Source organism: Dysidea avara, chromosome 15 (genome assembly GCF_963678975.1).
Source record: "Dysidea avara chromosome 15, odDysAvar1.4, whole genome shotgun sequence".
Taxonomy (NCBI): domain Eukaryota; kingdom Metazoa; phylum Porifera; class Demospongiae; order Dictyoceratida; family Dysideidae; genus Dysidea; species Dysidea avara.
In genome coordinates, this window is record NC_089286.1 from 5,204,157 (window position 1) to 5,222,793 (window position 18,637).

Sequence of the window (18,637 nt, forward strand, 5' to 3'; positions counted from 1 at the left end):
GTATTGCCAATGCCGGTTACACATCCATTACTGTGCCTTGTTGCAAGCTTTCAATAACTCGTTAATCGTAGTACGAGATCGCCTATGCAAAATTAGGTGGCTGCGATTTCCGTAATGTTACGGAAATGTTACATTATTTTACATATATTACAAACTATCACACTAAATACAACAGATAAACTAAACTACTTACAAGCTACACCTACTTAACTACATTATAAAACTTAAACAAAACCTATAGTGTCCTCCGAGCAAAGAGCATAGTATCTGAGGACTAGTCTCGTGCCCAGACCGCTTTTTTTCTTTTTGTGTGGGGGCGGAGAAAAAAAGGGTCTGGTGGATCTCCAATACATTTTTTGTGCAGCCGGATTGGGGATCGTTGATTAGTGGTGATGAATAGCAAAGGCTTGTTAACGAAGCAACAATAGGAAATACGGAGCGCGTTTGTTGGCAAGGCTGCATCCTTGGGTACGCGCGCCGTATTTCCTATTGTTGCTTCGTTAACAGGCCTTTGTTATTCATCACCACTAATCAACGATCCCCAAAAGTTGTAGATCCGGCTGCACAAAAAATGTATTGGAGATCCACCAGACCCTTTTTTTCTCCGCCCCCACACAAAAAGAAAAAAAAGCGGTCTGGGCACGAGACTATCTGAGGACGGAAATATTTATTAGTTGGGATTTCGGATCTCGGATTTCAAGCAAGATTTCAGTGATAGGCGTCCAAGATTTCACCCTGTTGCGGACCCCTCGCAGGACTCACAGGCTTATGCATATTTTCCCTGTAATCATATATCATATCATATCATTAAGCCCCCCATATACGTCATAGGTACTAGTACTGGTAATATACCCTGTATTCGCTATCTATGCACGCATGCGTCACCTGTTCCGTTTTAAAAAGGCGGGAAATTCAATTGGGGAAATTGGTGTTTGGCCCGAGGTTTGGCCTCTTCTTTGATTGATGGCAGACCGAGATACTCCGCTTTGTTCATCGTCTGGGCCTTCAATGTCTACTACCATTAGAAGAGGGAATCAACCGTACATTAAGACATCAAAACTAAAAGGATTAATGTCAACAGGTAAGTTATAAAGCGCAGATTGTCATAGATAAGGTCATCTGTCCGGCCTAGCCTCGCCATATGATCTCTTGTGGCCAGGGGAGTCCGGAATATGCGATTAGTTATTAGCAAGAGTTCATAATATATATACTAAGGAGAGTATCCTACTCTCATATACCCCTGTAGAAAGGCGTATCGTGAAGTTATGACGTAACGACAAGATGTTGTGGTTTGATAGCCGTATTCGCGAATGGCCTAGTAAGAAACGCCTACGAAGCGGTCTTAACCCATGAAGGAACGATTGTAGTTGGGTGAGAAACACTTAGAGCTGGAGTTAATTTGGTTGCTAGCGACGTTGGTAGGCACGCGTTCAATCGATACCATGTTCAACTAATGACATCATTAATTATACAAAGAAAAACGGGCGAACTCAGAAGTGTTACGTCATAACTTCACGATACGCCTTTCTACAGGGGTATATGAGAGTAGGATACTCTCCTTAGTATATATATTATGAACTCTTGTTATAAGTCTCGCGTGGCCAGACCGCTTTTTTCCGTATATTGGGTGGGGAAAAAAGGGTCTGGTGCAACTCCAATAGCTGTTTACTTCTGAGCCGTCCCCACATTCCGGGGACGCTAATTGAATAACATTGGTCACAAAGGAGGTGCCATGACGTCAGTAAAACTATGAATTATTCCTACACTCCTGCTCCGGTTGTGAGTCTTGTTACACGATGAGGATTAACTTTCAAGACGCTATAAAAGAGACATCGGAGCAAATTAAGATTCGTTTAAAGGATAAACAGATCTCTAGTTAACTTACTGACGTCATGGCACCTCCTTTGTGACCAATGTTATTCAATTAGCGTCCCCGGATTGTGGGGACGGCTCAGAAGTAAACAGCTATTGGAGTTGCACCAGACCCTTTTTTCCCCACCCAATATATGGAAAAAAGCGGTCTGGCCACGCGAGACTAATTAGTTATATAGTACTCACCTTGTATGTACCTGTTGTAGCAAATCCGTTGAACCGAGCTTCGTCGAGAACGCGAAACTGTCTACTCTGGAACAATCTAAAGTACTTTCTAACGCTACATGATTGTTACAAAACTACCAACTTTCTACTATATTTACTTACAGTAAGGTGGGCCTTAAAAAGAGCAAAGTACTTCACTCTAAAAATCTACCTAGAGTATCTACAGCTCTAATCTTTCTTATCATTGTCCTCCACGTGTTCACAAATTTGAAGGTCACATGCTACTTTCATCTTAGTACAGCATGACTCTCTAATCTGTATGGCCAGCCTACCTTTTGTGGTTGGGGTGGACCAGTTCTGAACATAATTGGCTATTTTACTGGAAGTCTGTCATTTAACTCCACTATCAAATGAAAGTAAGTAGCTAGTTTGAGGATTAGAGAGTGTGCCAACTAGGGCATGTCTCAGGCATAAGCGACATTGAACAGTGAAGAAATCAACCCCATAGTGTTACCTGTTGTCAAGTTATGCTTGGCTGAAGGCACCAGTCGCTCAGTTAAAAATTCTATCCGAGTCAGTAGTAGAAACTTGTTGGAAGTGTTTGGGGTTGCTCAGAAGGGCATTTTGAGTGTGACTGTTGTTTGGGTTTCAACTCAGATATACACAATAAGAGTCTTAGCTGTTTTACACTTTTATTAAGTTTGTATAGTAGTAGCTAACCTGTATATTCTGCACCGACCCCAGCTGCTCACTCAATAGAGTGGTAACACCTGGGAAAATTACAGCTGATAATAGGCAAATATTGTGATTTTGAGACTGAAAGTATGATAGAAGAGTTTCACAATGTTATATATTGGCAAATCAACATACAATAATTCATTATTGTTTAAGTGTTGTTTGGTGACAATCGCTTTGTCGAGTTGAGCTCCTGATAAATGAAGTTCTCCACACTTTGTAATTACTCATATAGTAGATGTAGACTAGCTTTTTTGTGGTTTGTAATGATTTCATTGCTTACATAGCCACAAATGTTGGCTTATACAAACAACCTCGAAAGGTTTCTAATGGAATTTTGCAAAAATGGTAGTATGTTCCTGCGATAAAACTAATAAGGTCTATACAGTAACTATCTGTTTTTGGAAGTTTTAAAACCAGGCACACTCCTGGTTTCGAGGGGTCCGCAACTCCCTTGAAATCTCGTACAGCCCTCTTTGAAATCTTGTTGAAATCTCTGAAAATTGTTGTAAAGTTCCACATATTTCCTGTATACTTCCGTATTTGCAGCGTCACGTATACTATGTCCAGCATCCCCACAAGTTTGCAGAGAACTCGAAAAAGGATTCCACGTATTTCCATATATACTACGTATCACTTGATGCCACTATTCCGAATATCTAAGATTTTAAATGCTCATGAAATTTTGCCATAAATTGCTTGAAATCTTGCCAAATTGTAAACGGAGAGATTTGAAATCTCATCCAGGATTTTTTGGAGTTGTGGACCCCCCTGCCAGGTTTACTGAAATTGTTTTTGTGTTTGTACCTATCTACCTATGTTTGTTAGTACGCACCCATGTGAGCAAATAGTCATTGGTAAAAGCAGCTTTTATGTAAGAAGTAAAAGCGAAATGAAGTCTGTATTAAACTTCTGCACAGGTAAACTGTGCTCTGAGGTCGTTTCTTTTCGGCGGTCTGAAATACGGGTGTGGCAACTCTCCTCTCAGACTTTGTGAATTACCTTCCCTTCGGGTTTTACAGGCATTTTAACAACTACTGTGCAGGCCTCATACACTACCAGGAATAACCTATCCCTTCGAGTTAGAAAGGGGGCGTATTCCTACATACGCAAACAAAAGTGAAGAGCAGTTTTGAGGCTTTGTTAAGAGAATTTTTGGGAAAAAACATGATAGTCAAACTAGAATACAGTTTAGAAAATACTTCTGTGTGTAATATGTTGTTAAAAGGTAACAAGCACTTCCTTAGCAGTGCATAGCAAGCCAACGTGATGAAGGAATTGCAAAAATTTCATGAATTACGAAATCCGAGAATTACAATAAATTTATTGCACAACCAAAAGCCTATATTGGTTAAAATAGTAATACATAGTTGGTTAATTCTAGTTAGCTGCATGGTTAGAAGTAGCACAACATCAACTTGTTTACTCTGTCCTTGACTAGAATCTCAGTCTGTGTATCTGCTATGAAGATTTGCTCTGAATAACTATACTCACCATAATTAGAGTGCTGCCAGTTTGCAGAGCCAATCTTTCCCTGCCCTGGCCTGTTTGGGGCCTTAGTAAAAATGTATTTGGTGTACTTTTTCGGAGGTCTTCTTTATTTTCTACTGCTTTCCCCTGGTGGCCCTGCTAATGTGGTTTGTGGAAGTCAACTAGGCAGATTTATTTCACCAGATCATTTCTTCTATCTGAGAGTACAATGGCAGGGCCAAGGGGCCGAAAATATAAGTAGGGCTCTTACTCTTACAGTACACCAAATGCATTTTTGCTGGAGCCCCAAACAGGGATAGTGTCTAATCACTGGACTGGAATACTGGAATGGACTACTGGACTGACATTTTTTTTGGTTTTACACATTTTTATAGGTGGGGTTATTGTACATTTGAGTAACTTGTGACAATGTTTCAGTACTGAGTGGTGAATATGGTACCTTAATCCTAAAAAATAGCTCTGCTAAGCCAATTAAATACATTTATATTCACTGCTATTCTATTGTATGGCAGATATATATACCCAAAAATGTTTCTATCACTGTTAGGTGCACATGATTATTGTGATACAACTTTCTATAACATACATGGTGTGTAGGGTGGGGTGTGTGTATGTGTGTGTGTGTGTGTGTGTGAACACACGAACATAACTGGTTATTACTGGAATGAAATGTCTGCATTCTGTAAGTTATAGCTAAAGTACCGCCACACGCATTTGTATAGAAAATACAGTGTGAGGGGGCGTGTCAAGAGGCTAATATACAGCACGAGGTGAAGCCAAGTACTGTATTTGCCTCGAGACACCCCCCGAGTGCCTAACAGTGAGAGAAACATTTTTGGGTATCCACACATGTGAGTATCTGCTATACAGTACAGTAGCAGTGAATAAAATGCATTTAATTGAATCCATTTGGCTTATCACAGTAACTTTTTATAATTAAAGTATATTCACCCAAATGTACAGTAACCCCACCCTTAAAAATGTGTGAAACCAAAAAAATGCCAGTCCAGTAGTCCAGTCCAGTGATTAGACACCACCGTTTAACTTAGACAGTTACCAGACCTTTTTGAAAACGCAATTTCTATAGGAACGTTTCGTGGTTTACCTATTAAATGTTGTGTTGTACACAGAGTTTAATGAAGATGATCTCCAGATGTACTTGGAGGGAATAGATGCTGACTCACCTGTTTCCCCTGCAATAAGGCAAACTATTTCTGCTTGTCTTATCAAGTGGAAACCTTTAGGTCGACAACTTGGATTGAGCGATGCTACTATAGAGACGATACAGCACAACAATACCAATGACTATGATGAGCAGAAATATCAATGTCTTTATCACTGGGTTACACACAGGGGTAGAGATGCTACCATATTAAATCTACTGAGGGTTATTTACTACAGTTTAAATGACAAAGGATTACTAGAGGATATTGTGCAAGCATTGAGTACAGCTAAAAGTGGTTAGTTGTATGCACCACACACCGCGTGCAGGGGGAAGATGAAATTGTTGAGGGGGGAAGGGTTGATCAGAGTACAGGAAGCAGAGGCTTTAGCTGGGTTTCCGCTTCTTGAATGTTTTATGTACTTGTATTGTGGAAATCATCACTGGTTTCCAGCTATAGTTGGTTGACATCACAGCCTGCCATTTTTTCAAAAAGTGTTGTTTGTGACCATTATGTCAACCTGTTCCTGCTAGTACAGGGTCATGTTATTTTTCATGGCAAATTTTGACGTATATGTAGACATGTATGTATATGCCAACCCTCTCTATAGGCACAGTCAGAAAGTGAAATACACAATAAGCAATTTGGCTTTGTTAAAGTGTAATCACTACATTGGGTAATTTTCAAATGATTTTATTTACAAATATTACAAAACTGTCAGTTGTTTTGAAATTTGCAATAAAACTGCATGAGTAGTAGCAATTAATAAACTTCCTGCAGGCTCACAAGCTACATGCATAATAATACCACCAGTCCCACCGCTTTGAATGAAAATGATACATTACAATCACAGCAGATTGTGGTGCGTATATGAGATGGTGACGATGAAGCTCCTCACCAAAAATGGGGTCCAGGTCATCTTACCTATACACATGGTGTGTCTAATCCTTTTGAATAGAAAGCATCATGATACAAGAGCTCCATTGACTTTATACTATAAGCTAATGACAGTCTTGTGCCATATCCACTCCTTAAATTAGGAGGGCAGTGCGCTGGACTCTGACTTTTTTTTGATATATTCAAATTTTGCAAAATAATATTTGTCAAAAAATTTAACCATTTAAAAAATACCCATTATACAGTAGTTTATTTCATTTTACTCTTAGACAGTTACCAGACATTTTGAAAACACAATTTTACAGCTCACGTAGGAACATTTTGTGGTTTACCTATTAAATGTTTTGTGTTGTACACAGAGTTTAATGAAGATGATCTCCAGATGTACTTGGAGGGAATAGATGCTGACTCACCTGTTTCCCCTGCAATAAGGCAAACTATTTCTGCTTGTCTTATCAAGTGGAAACCTTTAGGTCGACAACTTGGATTGAGCAATGCTACTATAGAGACGATACAGCACAACAATGCCGATGACTATGATGAGCAGAAATATCAATGTCTTTATCACTGGGTTAAACACAGGGGTAGAGATGCTACCATATTAAATCTACTGAGGGTTATTTACTACAGATTAAATGACAAAGGATTACTAGAGGATATTGTGCAAGCATTGAGTACAGCTAAAAGCGGTTAGTTGTATGCACCACACACCGCGTGCAGGGGGAAGATGAAATTGTTGAGGGGGAAGGTTCATCGGAGTACAGGAAGCAGAGGCTTAAGTTTTTGCTTTCTCTTGTTCAATGGTGTCAGTATAGCACATTATATATGATGTCGACAATGTTGTACTAATAGTTGTGGTGTTTGGGTTTCCACTTATTTGTATCATGGAAATTGTCACTGGTTTCCAGCTATAGTTAGTTGACATCACAGCCTGCCAAAAGCAATCATATCAGAGGTGAATGTGAGTTCACTCCCAATGGTTTGTAACAAGCATGTGTTCATGTTGCAAACATGTTTGTTTACCTGAATCTAATGTATGGGATATTCAAAGCCTCATAACTCACTTGTTCTTGCTCCTATCAAAGCTGCTTTTTTGATAAGCAGTTCCAGTGTTTAATGGGCTTCACAGCACTACTAAATGTTTGGGAAGTTACTAACAAGAAACAAGGGCTCGGTGGAACTTGGAACGGGCTATAGTTGACTTTGCCTGATAAAATTTTACCAATAGAGAAGAGTGGACTCTTGATTCTGAAGCACTGGTTTGCTCAGTACATACAATCTGGACTACCCTCACAATTTGAATGGTAGCTAAATGTCCTTTAGTAATATGACATTTTTTATAATGCATAAACTTCACTGTACGCATTACTGTAATTTATTTGTCCACAGAGTTTAATGAAGATGATTTCCGGATGAATGTGGAGGGACTAGATGTTAACATACCTGTTTCCTCTGCAATAAGGCCAACTATTTCTGCTTATCTTATTCATTGGAAACCTTTAGGTCGACAACTTGGATTGAGTGATGCTACTGTAGAGAAAATACAACGGCATAATTGTGACTGTGATGAACAGGCATATCAATGTCTTTATCATTGGGTTAAACATAGTGGTGGAGATGCTACCATATTAAGTCTACTGAGTGTTATTTACTACAGATTAAATGACAAAGGAATGCTAGAGGATATTGTGCAAGCATTGACTACAGCTAAAAGTGGTTAGTTATGTTTTTACGTAATATGGATGTGTAATATATATGCCAGAAATAATTTCATTGTATACTGTATGGTCTTTACAGGTGACAACAAGGCGGAGATTACTGCAAGTTCCAAGGAAACTATGGTGAAAAGTAATAGAACTCTCACCTATGCAATAAAAATTAATGGTAAATACATATCTATGTACATGTGTGGGGGTCTACCATAAAGTCGGGTTGTTAAGCGCATGTGCTTATAATTTTCAGAGAAAATTTTTTTGTAAAATACATATTATTTGTTAGGCGCATGTGCCTAATAAATAATTATTGTGATGATCGAGTGTAACACGGAATCACCACATTGTGAGAGTAGTTAATAGTCACCACACCAGTGTGTAAGAATATTTGACTCCATTTCTGAGTGAAATCCTTTGTGATAAACAAGATTATCACTATCCAGATGGCTGACTTGCTGTATACATAGTAAAGGGAGACCTCAAGGAAGACATAAGCACTTGAGGAGACATTAATTTTTCAGTACTCTCAGCTTTTCTTGATGTTTCTTGCTGTGTGTAGCTTTATCGTCGCATTTGCCCATGTGCACTTATCATCCATGGTTAACTACACGAAATGTGTATGCACTTAACAAATAAAATATGCTTAACAGATGCATGCACTTAACAACTTGACTCTACAGTATATGTACTTGTAACATACGGGATGTTTGACATACTGGCATATTTTAACAATAGCAATTATGCTGATTTTAAACATTGTATTTCTTGGTAACTTTAACTATCCTGAGTACAAGTGTATTTTACTAGGATGTTTTCTTAGTCAATGAATGAACGTAATATGTTGTTGTTAAATGGTACTCTGCTTTGAGTGGAAGAACCTTTACCCACTTACCATGTAGATGTTGATGTGCTGAAGTAATCATTTAGTTTGCATTGTCTGTTTTGCTGTGCAGATTTGCGGAACCACAAACTGATGATTCCAACAATTTGAAATATAATTGAACTGTACAGTTACTTTATCAGTGAAATTGTCAAATTTATTTATTTATTGTATATTATTGTAATCATTAATTTTATCATTGTCAGTTTTCACATATGATGAACCATTCACTCAGTGTCTGATGTGAAAATTTCATAATATATTATACATACTTTTGGTAATCACTTAATACCCTCTGTGGTTAACTTCAATCACAGGAGTATTGATTTGCTTTTGGTACGTATATGTGTTAAGTAATTTCTGACAGCTTGAGGTGGTATGACTCCAGCATGACATAGTGCAATGTTAAATGTTGTGGCATAAGTTCGTGTGTCCGTAGATGACCCTATTAATATTAGGACCCTATTAATGTTAGTTTGTGCATTGACTGGCATTAATACCAGCTAGCAGCATCGTAGCTGCAGGTTAATACAATGAAGATAACTTGATGTGCTTGCTAACAAAACTAGGGATGAACATGGAGACAGACTGACAACCTTGTAGTTGCAGAATATATTCATACCTAGCTTGCCCTATAGTACATGGTCTACCTCAATGTGTTGTGGGGGTTCTAATCAGGAATGATCTAGACTTGGGGGGGGGGGGGTCAAAATGAAATGACACTACAGGGAAGTGTGTGAAGTACACTACCTTCTGGGGGCCCTCCCCAGGAAATTTTTTGAAAATTAGACCCTCTGAGAGTGATTTCAACACATCACAATTTTTATTTGACTGTTGTATTAGAGGTGACTGCTCTATTAGGGTATCTCAATCCTTATGCTTAGCTCTTGACTAACAAACTTGCTATTGCAACTGAATACATGTCACCCAGGGAAATTTTGAACATTTGACCCTCTGAAATTGAATGTGTGGTGTCGATTGTAACAGAACAATCCTAACACAGTGCTGTATATAGAGTGCTATGTTTAGTATAGTGTACAATTGTTGATGGTCCAGAGTTCCAGCTCCTACTGAACTATTTATATAGCTTGTACAACAGTTGTACACACTTATGTGCACTCAATACAATGGTAGTATCTAGATAGGATCCTACTCCTTTGAAAATGCTGACAATCTCGACAGCTCTTAATATTGGAAGATTTTTACATTTAAAACACTCAAATATATTTAATTAGCATGTAGGCTGGCCGTTAGTCTTGCGAACACAGCATTTATATGATAGAGACTGGTGGTAACTATTTATGCAGCTAAAGTCACAAAATTGAAAGATAACACGTCACTGGTTGACATACAGCACAATTAACATGTATACTAAAAATTTTTGGAGGGAGGGTCAACAGTCCCCCTTGACCCTCACCCACCCACCCACCCACACACACACAAATCTGCCACTGGTTCTAATCAGTGAAGCTCCATGTCCTTTAGCATGCAACATTAAAGCTATTTCATCTAGGAATTTAGTTGAGTTGTTTGCCATACATCTCTGTTAGTCTAATAAACTGAAGAGACTTGTAATAACATTTCACGTTACAAGTGCTTGTATGAAGGTTCTCATTAATGATATCTGTACAAAAGAATAATAAAATTCAACCACAATAAATTGTTAATTTGTAGCATCATTTACAAATGACCTTTTGAAGGAAGATTTGGTTTCAATATGACAGTCAAACAGTTTGGTATCCTGTACACTGGAAACTGTGAAGGACATCTTGGCATAGAAGAAACAACTGTAATGGAATAAAGAGAATACTGTATATGAATTACAACATCAAGTTGCATGTTACAAGTTGTGTATTTACACTGCAGGAGCTTTAACAAAGACAGTTAACACTTATACACCAAAACCTTTCTCTTAGTATCTAGCCATTAGGCCACTCCAAATAAATTTCATGTTTCCTGTTCACTGCCCACATCTGGTTACTGTCAGCTCTAAATATTCCATTATTCCGTATTCTTCCATTATTTTTCGGTTATTCTTGCATATGACAGGTTTAGCAAAAGCCATCTTGAATCAGTGTCATCTCACGTGTCAGCAGTGCTATCAAGTTGGCACAAACTTCACGTTTGTGTTATTTTTGCAGGAAGGAACATGCTTTTGTGCATCTTTTTACGGCTGTGCCAGGCAAATAATGGCTTGAAAAGCTGCCAATCTCATAATGAAATAATGGAAATGGATCACCTGCCTGCATGCAAATATACCTGAGGTCAGGACGGGAAACAGGAAATTTATTTGGAGTGGCCTTAGCCAGCCTAAATGAAAGTGATATTTAATACTGGGTCAAAGAATTGTTTGGCCAGCATGTACAAAATATTTTGATGATCATACTCCTAAAGTTTCAACGTACTGATGTTTCCTTTTGTATGATACACTAGTGGTTACTAGGTTCCACTCATGATACAGTGGAACCTTGGGAACACCCTATAATAGTACTAAACTGTCTGCACCAGTGATGCAGACAGGAGCTTACAAGCACCACCTTGCTTGCAGTGCTTATGAGCTTCTGATGCAGAAAACCACAATTAGAATAACTTAAATGTAACAACCATCAGTTCTAAGAGCTATCGTTCCTACAATAGAATTCCAGAAAGCTAATGTTCCACTGTATAAGATACATGCCCCATGAAAAATGGACAAATTCCAGTTTAAAACAAAGCACCTGTCTGTAACATACATAGTATAAGAAAATCAGTGTGACAGGAACCTCAGTTGCATTTATAAGCAGAAACACATACAACAATTAGTGAGTGTACCTTGTGGGTATGATGTCATACACCTGTCATTTGGTGTCCAATCCAAAACACGTGCAGAGAGTTCATCATCAAGCCGTCTTCAATTTCAACCTCATTCCGGTTCCGCAATATCAGAATGGAGAACGTGGATCCTGGAGTAGCAACAAACTTGGCTGCCTGCTCACATAACAGTTGTTCATGTATGCCAGTGAAATCTTCAACAACATCTGGTGAAACGTCAAACTGCAACAAATCATGAAAGTCTGATGCCCAATGTAACTTGTATCCTTTCTCTTTAAATGGACCGAAATATCTCCTATCTTTCTCATCAGTTGCTACATACAGTGGAACATCAGTGGTACAGTTAGCATTCTCCAGTGATGCAAGCCAGTAGTCCACAGGAAACTTCCTAGCTGGGTGATCTGTTCTTCTAACATGAATGGCATTAAACTCAGAGCCAATTCTTTTAATAATTTTATCCACAATAGCATGTACACTTGGTCCATACCTGAAGTGTTTAATGACCCATTGCTGTGCCATGATGGCATCACCGAGGTTGACAAATCTGATGTGAATACCAAACAAAGTTCCCTGCTCAAAGTACAGCATATCTGAAGTATCGTTGATGTAGTCTGTTAAATACTCTACTATTGCCACTGATGAATGGTTTACCAACTTCTGTTCCTTGGGACACTTCTTGCGCCAAATATTAAAGGGATGAAAGTGTTGTCTCTTAAACATGGAAACTTCTTCACTAGTGACAGGTCTCCGGTCCATCCAATATCCAAACCCAACACTGTGACAAATATTCCTCCAAGTTAACTGACCAAAATCTCTATAGAATTGTTGATGTGAAGTGGCCACCACTTGTACCGGCATTAACTGTGATAACAGAGACAGGTCAACAAAGGCAGACAAGGGAACAAGATCCGACTGCTCTAAATGATTGTACGCCACATACCCAGGATTGGCTCCAGCCTTTAGTTGTGCTCCTTTATCATGCGGTGCCATCGGGTGTACCAGTAGTGTCCTGTTTAACAACTTGGCCATTACAATAGCATTCTCCAGTGCCACTCGCTGGTTGTTCCACCCATTACCAGGTGGTTGGTAGGAGAGATACTTTACTCCTTTAACTGGCCCTGTGGAATTCAATATTCTTACAGATGTAGCTGAATTGCTGGTAGAGCTGTTTGGTAAGTAGCTCAGCTGCTCAGTACTGAACACACTTAACACCCCACGGAACCCATTATCAGCTAATGTCCGGTGCGAGTACAGTACAGGTGAATTGGCGGGTAATAAGTAGTAAACATACCCTGCTAAACAAGCTACAGTGAATAAACAAGTTACGATAATCGATCGCTTGACAGTCTGGATCCAGCTGTACTCGGTCATCGAATAATACAGCTACTTTCCTACGAATCCTCGTCTTGATCGCTGTTTATGTTACGACAGCTCCTCCCGCTCTCGTGGTTTAACATCACTTGACCACACCCTTTTTGCTTCTAATTAATAACCACCACCTCATTGTACGTATCATTCTTAAAGTTTCCACTTGAAGTGAAACTTTATTCTATACCATCAGATCGGAGCAAACGAAACAACTTGCTGGGCCACGCCAAACAGTGCACGGAAATTTACTGACGCCTGCGCCTGCCTATATATAAACAGCGCTGGAATTTGAAATCGCCTTTTCTCGGTTGAGCAACAGGTGCATACCGTACGGTGTTGCACGACCCAAGGCGTGGATACATAATGAACAGTTGTAAGTATTAATACAATCTTGGTGAACAGCATACAAAATGATGAGTATTTAGGCTGTTTACTTTTCCTCCACCCCAGCTTTCAATGAAAGAGACTTCCAGGAGTACATAAGAGATGTTGAGGACAGGTCTTTGGTGAATGATGATGCTACTATTCAAATGGTGGCTAGACATCTAGAAACATGGGAGGAGCTAGCCCGCTATCTGAGTCTACAAGAAGTCACTGTAACAGAGATAAAACACGATTACAAAATGTACAAAGAACAAAAATTCCAGTGCATAAAACAGTGGGTAAAAGTGAGTGGAAAGGCAGCCACTCTGTACAGTCTATTGCGGACAATCTACTTTCACCTGTCCGACAAATCTGTGGTAATGAATATCACCGAATCTCTACATAGTAAAGAACAGTGTGGTAAGAGTGCGTGTGCGTGCGCACGCGTGTGTGTGTGTGCGATTGAAGCTATGTCGTAGGGCAACACCAGAAACCTAGGCAGGAGCAGGACACTCAACAGTCACAATAGGATTTTTATGGCTTTAAGCTATTAACTGTACATACCTAATTTGTACCAATGAATTTGAAATAAGATGGCACCAACCTGGTAAACATTCCACACAGAAATGTTTATATAGTACATAAACAGGCTTCATGCTAAATGTATTAGTGATGTGATGTTTATACTTGATTGATAGATGATGGGAATAAAGAAAACATGGCTCCTCAGCTGCATGACGTGCAACCAAGTAAGCCATCTCAAGAAGGACCCAAACCACAGCAAATGGTAAGTACACTAGTACAGGGGAGCCCCTCAAAAAAGGACACCCTGAAATGTGGAAACCTTGATAAAATTAGGGCGCTTGTCCATGGTCCCATTTGTGTGTAAACACATTTAGGCCACTGAAATCAGTACTCCAAATAAGGACAATAGAGGGGTGGGTCTCAGTGTTACAATAATATTCTACAATTGACCATGCTCATTTTAAAGGAAAATAAGTAATATCTTTTTCAGACAACCAATAGGACAGCCCCTTAGCAACCCACAAATCATCTTTCATAAACTGCTGACCAACATTCAACTCATATGAAATCTGTCATACAATAGGTTTCATGGGATAAACAAATGACCATTGATACTACTGACATTTAGTACCATATAGCCTTTATATTTCAAGGGGCAAATTTTTCGAGGTTGAGCAATGAATGTTACCTACGTAATTTAAATTTTTTTGTGGATTTGCACACTCCCAAAATGTATTAGACTATACGGAGGTCTAGGATAAACTTTTTGCTGGTAACCCCCAAAACCACAAAATCAGCAAAAAATTCCACCTTGAAATATTAAGGGCTATACTTAGCTGATATCTAAGAATAAGGGTTAAACATAATTTTAGGCAACTGTTAAGCATATGGCGATGACTATGCCAGGGCCTATGTGAAACCAGGACTGGACCAGACCAAAGGTCAATTGTTCAAGCAAGCAAATTCTCAACTTTTGAAATATTCACCAATATTTATACTAGAGCTGGGAGGTAATTTAGACTAAAGATTATCTAAATACCTAAATCACCTACTGTAAATAAGATAACTAATTTGCTTATCGAGTCATCGAGATAATTGTAAATCAACTACGGCCAAATTGAAAACTTGTAGAGGTGCACCAATATGACATTTAGCCGATAACCGATATAAAATAATATTATCAAGCTGATAAACAAATGATATGGTAGCATACAATTTTCACGCTAAATTCAGCTGTAAAGTGACAGTGTGGGACTTAAAAAATCAACAGTTGACATTACATAAACAGGCGCTGCTAGGATATTACTAGAGCAAAAGTGCCCATAAATAGATGTTTATGTATATCTGTATCTGCTACGTTACCGATCCGATACTGATATGCAAAAACAAGGCTGACATAGCCAATAACCGATAGTCTATCCGATCATCGATGCACCTCTAAAAACTTGTTAAAATTTCTGACTTAACAAGCACTTCATGACTCAATGTCAAACTGTGTTTACAAAACAGTCCTATGATGTCACATCATTATTGCATCGATTATAAAGATATAATGGTTGTGAGACAGGTTTTATTGCACAGCCCTAATTTATACCCCATACACTACTGACCTTGTAGCAACCGAGGTATTGTGGTGGCTTTCTTGGCAGAGTTGCTACAAGGTGAGTAATGTGCAAATGCTACAGAGGAGACAAATATTTTCAAAAATCAGGAATTGGCTTGCTTGAAGAGTTGACCTTTGGTCCAGTTGGGTTTCTGCGACAGTTTGTGAAGAGTATACCTGCTTTGTGAGTTATGTGTAGGCATGGGGTGAAGTACTTGTACTTAAGTTCTAAACTCGGACAATTCCTATCAAATATAGGGAAGCCGTGGCACTACCATGAAACGACACTTTGGGCTGTCAGCAAAGATGAACAGAGGACACATGATGCATACATTGTACATACTGCAGTATGCCAAAAGGCACCTGTTGGGCTGAAGCAACATCGAACAGTGAAAAAAAATCAAGCTCGTGACCAACCTCTTCTGCCCTAAGATGAGCCTCACAGTACCTTCATGGCGTCTTGACAGTATCATCCAAAAGTACCTTCAGGATGACCTGAAACGCTCCAAAAAGTTGCTGCAAAACTTAACGGCTAACGCAACGAGCCTATGATGTACTACAACGTGTAATTACACAATAAAACATGGCACCTGAAATTAACATCATTAATTGTTTATTATGAAGTCCTTTGTCACATTCACGAGAAGTCTGCATAATGTAGTGTTTGTTTTTTTGGTTATAAAGTGTTGGGCAGCTGAAAGAAGGGCTCTGGGAACCATAGCTTATCGATATCAATTCGTGAATTAGAATACTTTATATCAATACTGGGATGTCAGGGTTGAATGGGTTTTAATTAAAGGGGCAATGCATCGCAAATTTGTTTTGTTGTGAAGCCATTCAAGATTGCAGAAACATGATTATTTTGTGTCATGATCAATAAAATCATGTGTGTGTCAGTGGATGGGAGAACAATCTTAAAAACTATCCACAGATGTTATTCTATCCCTGTAAAAGGAATAAACAAGCAGCTGGGGAGTAAGTAACACTATAAAGAGCTGAATCCTGAAAAACAGCTAAAAATTAAAAGTGGATTTTTTCTCAGCAGAATTAACATTTCAGCCAACCAGATGATTATTGGTAACAGCAAAGGTGTCAACAACAGACACGTACGGTTTGGCTCCATTACAAGCTCAAGAAAGGGCTGTAATGGACACTGTACTTATATGGCTTCACCATATGAAATGTATTGTGAAAATTTTGATTGGCTGTAAACATTATGTCAAACATTTGAACAAAAAGATTTTGAAATATTCTTAGCGGGTCAAGCAGTACTACAAATGAGCCAAATTTCAAGATCGTGTGTAATTGCATCCATGAGTTATTAAATGTTTTTGAGGATTCAGCTCAACGTGAACATACTATAGACAACAACTTGTGTTCACGTTGATCTGTTGGTCTATGTACATTCAATTTTTTTGCTATGTTTGAAGAACTCAGTCCTAAGGCATGTTTTTGCTGAACCATTCTCCATGGGTGTTACTATTCAGTGGACTGGAGTACTGGACTGGAACACTGGACTGGACTACTGGACTGACATATTTTTGGTTTTTGTACATTCTATGGTTGGATTATTATGGAATCTTGCTAGTACTACCCTTAGGGCACCTGCAGCCCACTTATAAATGTTGAAGACGAGCAGTGGAATATGCGAAAACTGTCATTTACATTATGCCACGATACAGCACTTATTTCTTACCCTGGTGTGTAGTAATGCTGCAGGCAGTGCAGAGAATGTGACAGCATTAGTTAACCAGCGATCAACTTGCCTGTAGACAATATATCCTTCGAGGTCATCAAGGTCACATATTTATCTGGGTCAAGTGGGTTATATAAAATGTGCGGCCAAGCCCAATGCTTGATGATGGCAATGTAAGCACAACACTTCAGAGATCACTACCGCTAAGTGACATTCTCAACATAGTACCCACTGATTAGTTAAAGCTTGAAAATTTAATGTGAGATGTGGTTGCCATATTTTGGGGTGTCAGTTCAATGTGTGTGTGTGTGTACTATAAAGCTTGTGTTCAACATGTATATACATAAGATTTATATCCTTTAATAGGACTACAGTGGATCGCCGATGAAAATGGTGGCATGTCTCCCATGGTTGAATAAACCAAAGCAGTAATATGACAATATTTTTTTGTTCGTTCATTTTTTTGTTTGTTTTTTCACTGTTATAGTAATGTGATTAATAAGGTTTTGTACCTATTGTACATTTTGCAATGTTTTTGATCTTTTAGTTAGGAGGTGTGGCTTGTCACACTATAGTATGTTCACGTTGAGCTGAATCCTCAAAAACATTTAATAACTCATGGATGCAATTATACATGATCTTGAAATTTGGCTCATTTGTAGTACTGCTTGATCCGCTAAAAATATTTCGAAATCTTTTTGTTCAAATATTTGACATACTATTTACGGCCAATCAAAATTTTCACAATACATTTCCTATGGGGAAGCCATATAAGTACAATGTCCATTACAGCCCTTTCCCGAACATGTAATGGAGCCAAACCGTACATGTCTTTTGTTGACACCTTGGCTTTTACCCAATAATCATCTAGTTGGCTGAAATGTTAACTCTGTTGAGAAAAAATCCACTTTTAATTTTTAGCTGTTTTTCAGGATTCAGCTCAACGTGAACATACTATAGCATGGTGTAAAATAACAATATTAAATTTTATGTAAAATAAAGGTACATTGATACGCCACTTATTGACTGATTGTTGCACCATAGATATACCAACCCCAGGTACCTGGGGTTGGTATATCTATGGTTGCGCATACATGCGAACATGGCGGGAAATCAATAGTACAACCATTACTGTACACAAGGAGTAATACATAGCAACTTACAGCAAACAAGTTGGCTGATGGTTTATATCGGACCGTTTATATCATCAAACACACCATGGTTGGGATTAAAAATCTATGAGCACACAAACATCGATTTTTTGGCGCGCATCATTGGCCTTCGTTAAAACCCGCAACGGGCGAATTTTTTTTTTGGAACCACTTTGGACTTAGAAAAATTTTCGACTTATGAAAT

The 18,637-nt window shown here is 38.7% G+C and overlaps 3 protein-coding genes across 4 annotated transcripts; 2 read left to right on the top strand and 1 right to left on the bottom strand.

Moving 5' to 3' along the window:
• Nucleotides 1-890: 890 nt before the first annotated feature.
• LOC136245673 (uncharacterized) lies at nt 891-9,150 on the top strand. Its single transcript, XM_066037162.1, has 6 exons — nt 891-1,081; nt 5,394-5,723; nt 6,683-7,012; nt 7,713-8,039; nt 8,121-8,207; nt 8,989-9,150. The coding sequence occupies exons 1-6, from the start codon at nt 964-966 to the stop codon at nt 9,024-9,026; spliced, it is 1,230 nt and encodes a 409-aa protein (XP_065893234.1). The 5' UTR covers nt 891-963; the 3' UTR covers nt 9,027-9,150.
• A 1,362-nt stretch (nt 9,151-10,512) lies between these two features.
• LOC136245105 (uncharacterized) lies at nt 10,513-18,610 on the bottom strand. Of its 2 annotated transcripts, XM_066036627.1 has the most exons (3): nt 18,445-18,610; nt 11,727-13,688; nt 10,513-10,702 (listed from the first exon to the last, which is right to left on the bottom strand). In XM_066036627.1, exon 2 carries the CDS (start codon nt 13,095-13,097, stop codon nt 11,742-11,744), a length of 1,356 nt encoding a protein of 451 aa, XP_065892699.1. In that variant the 5' UTR covers nt 13,098-13,688; nt 18,445-18,610; the 3' UTR covers nt 10,513-10,702; nt 11,727-11,741. The 2 variants fall into 2 exon arrangements, with proteins under 2 accessions (XP_065892699.1, XP_065892700.1); XM_066036628.1 differs by lacking the exon at nt 18,445-18,610 and having other exon boundaries at nt 11,727-14,673.
• LOC136245109 (uncharacterized) lies at nt 13,203-17,801 on the top strand. The gene is made up of 4 exons (XM_066036631.1): nt 13,203-13,467; nt 13,545-13,877; nt 14,156-14,244; nt 17,648-17,801. Exons 1-4 carry the CDS (start codon nt 13,458-13,460, stop codon nt 17,711-17,713), a joined length of 498 nt encoding a protein of 165 aa, XP_065892703.1. The 5' UTR covers nt 13,203-13,457; the 3' UTR covers nt 17,714-17,801.
• Nucleotides 18,611-18,637: the final 27 nt, after the last annotated feature.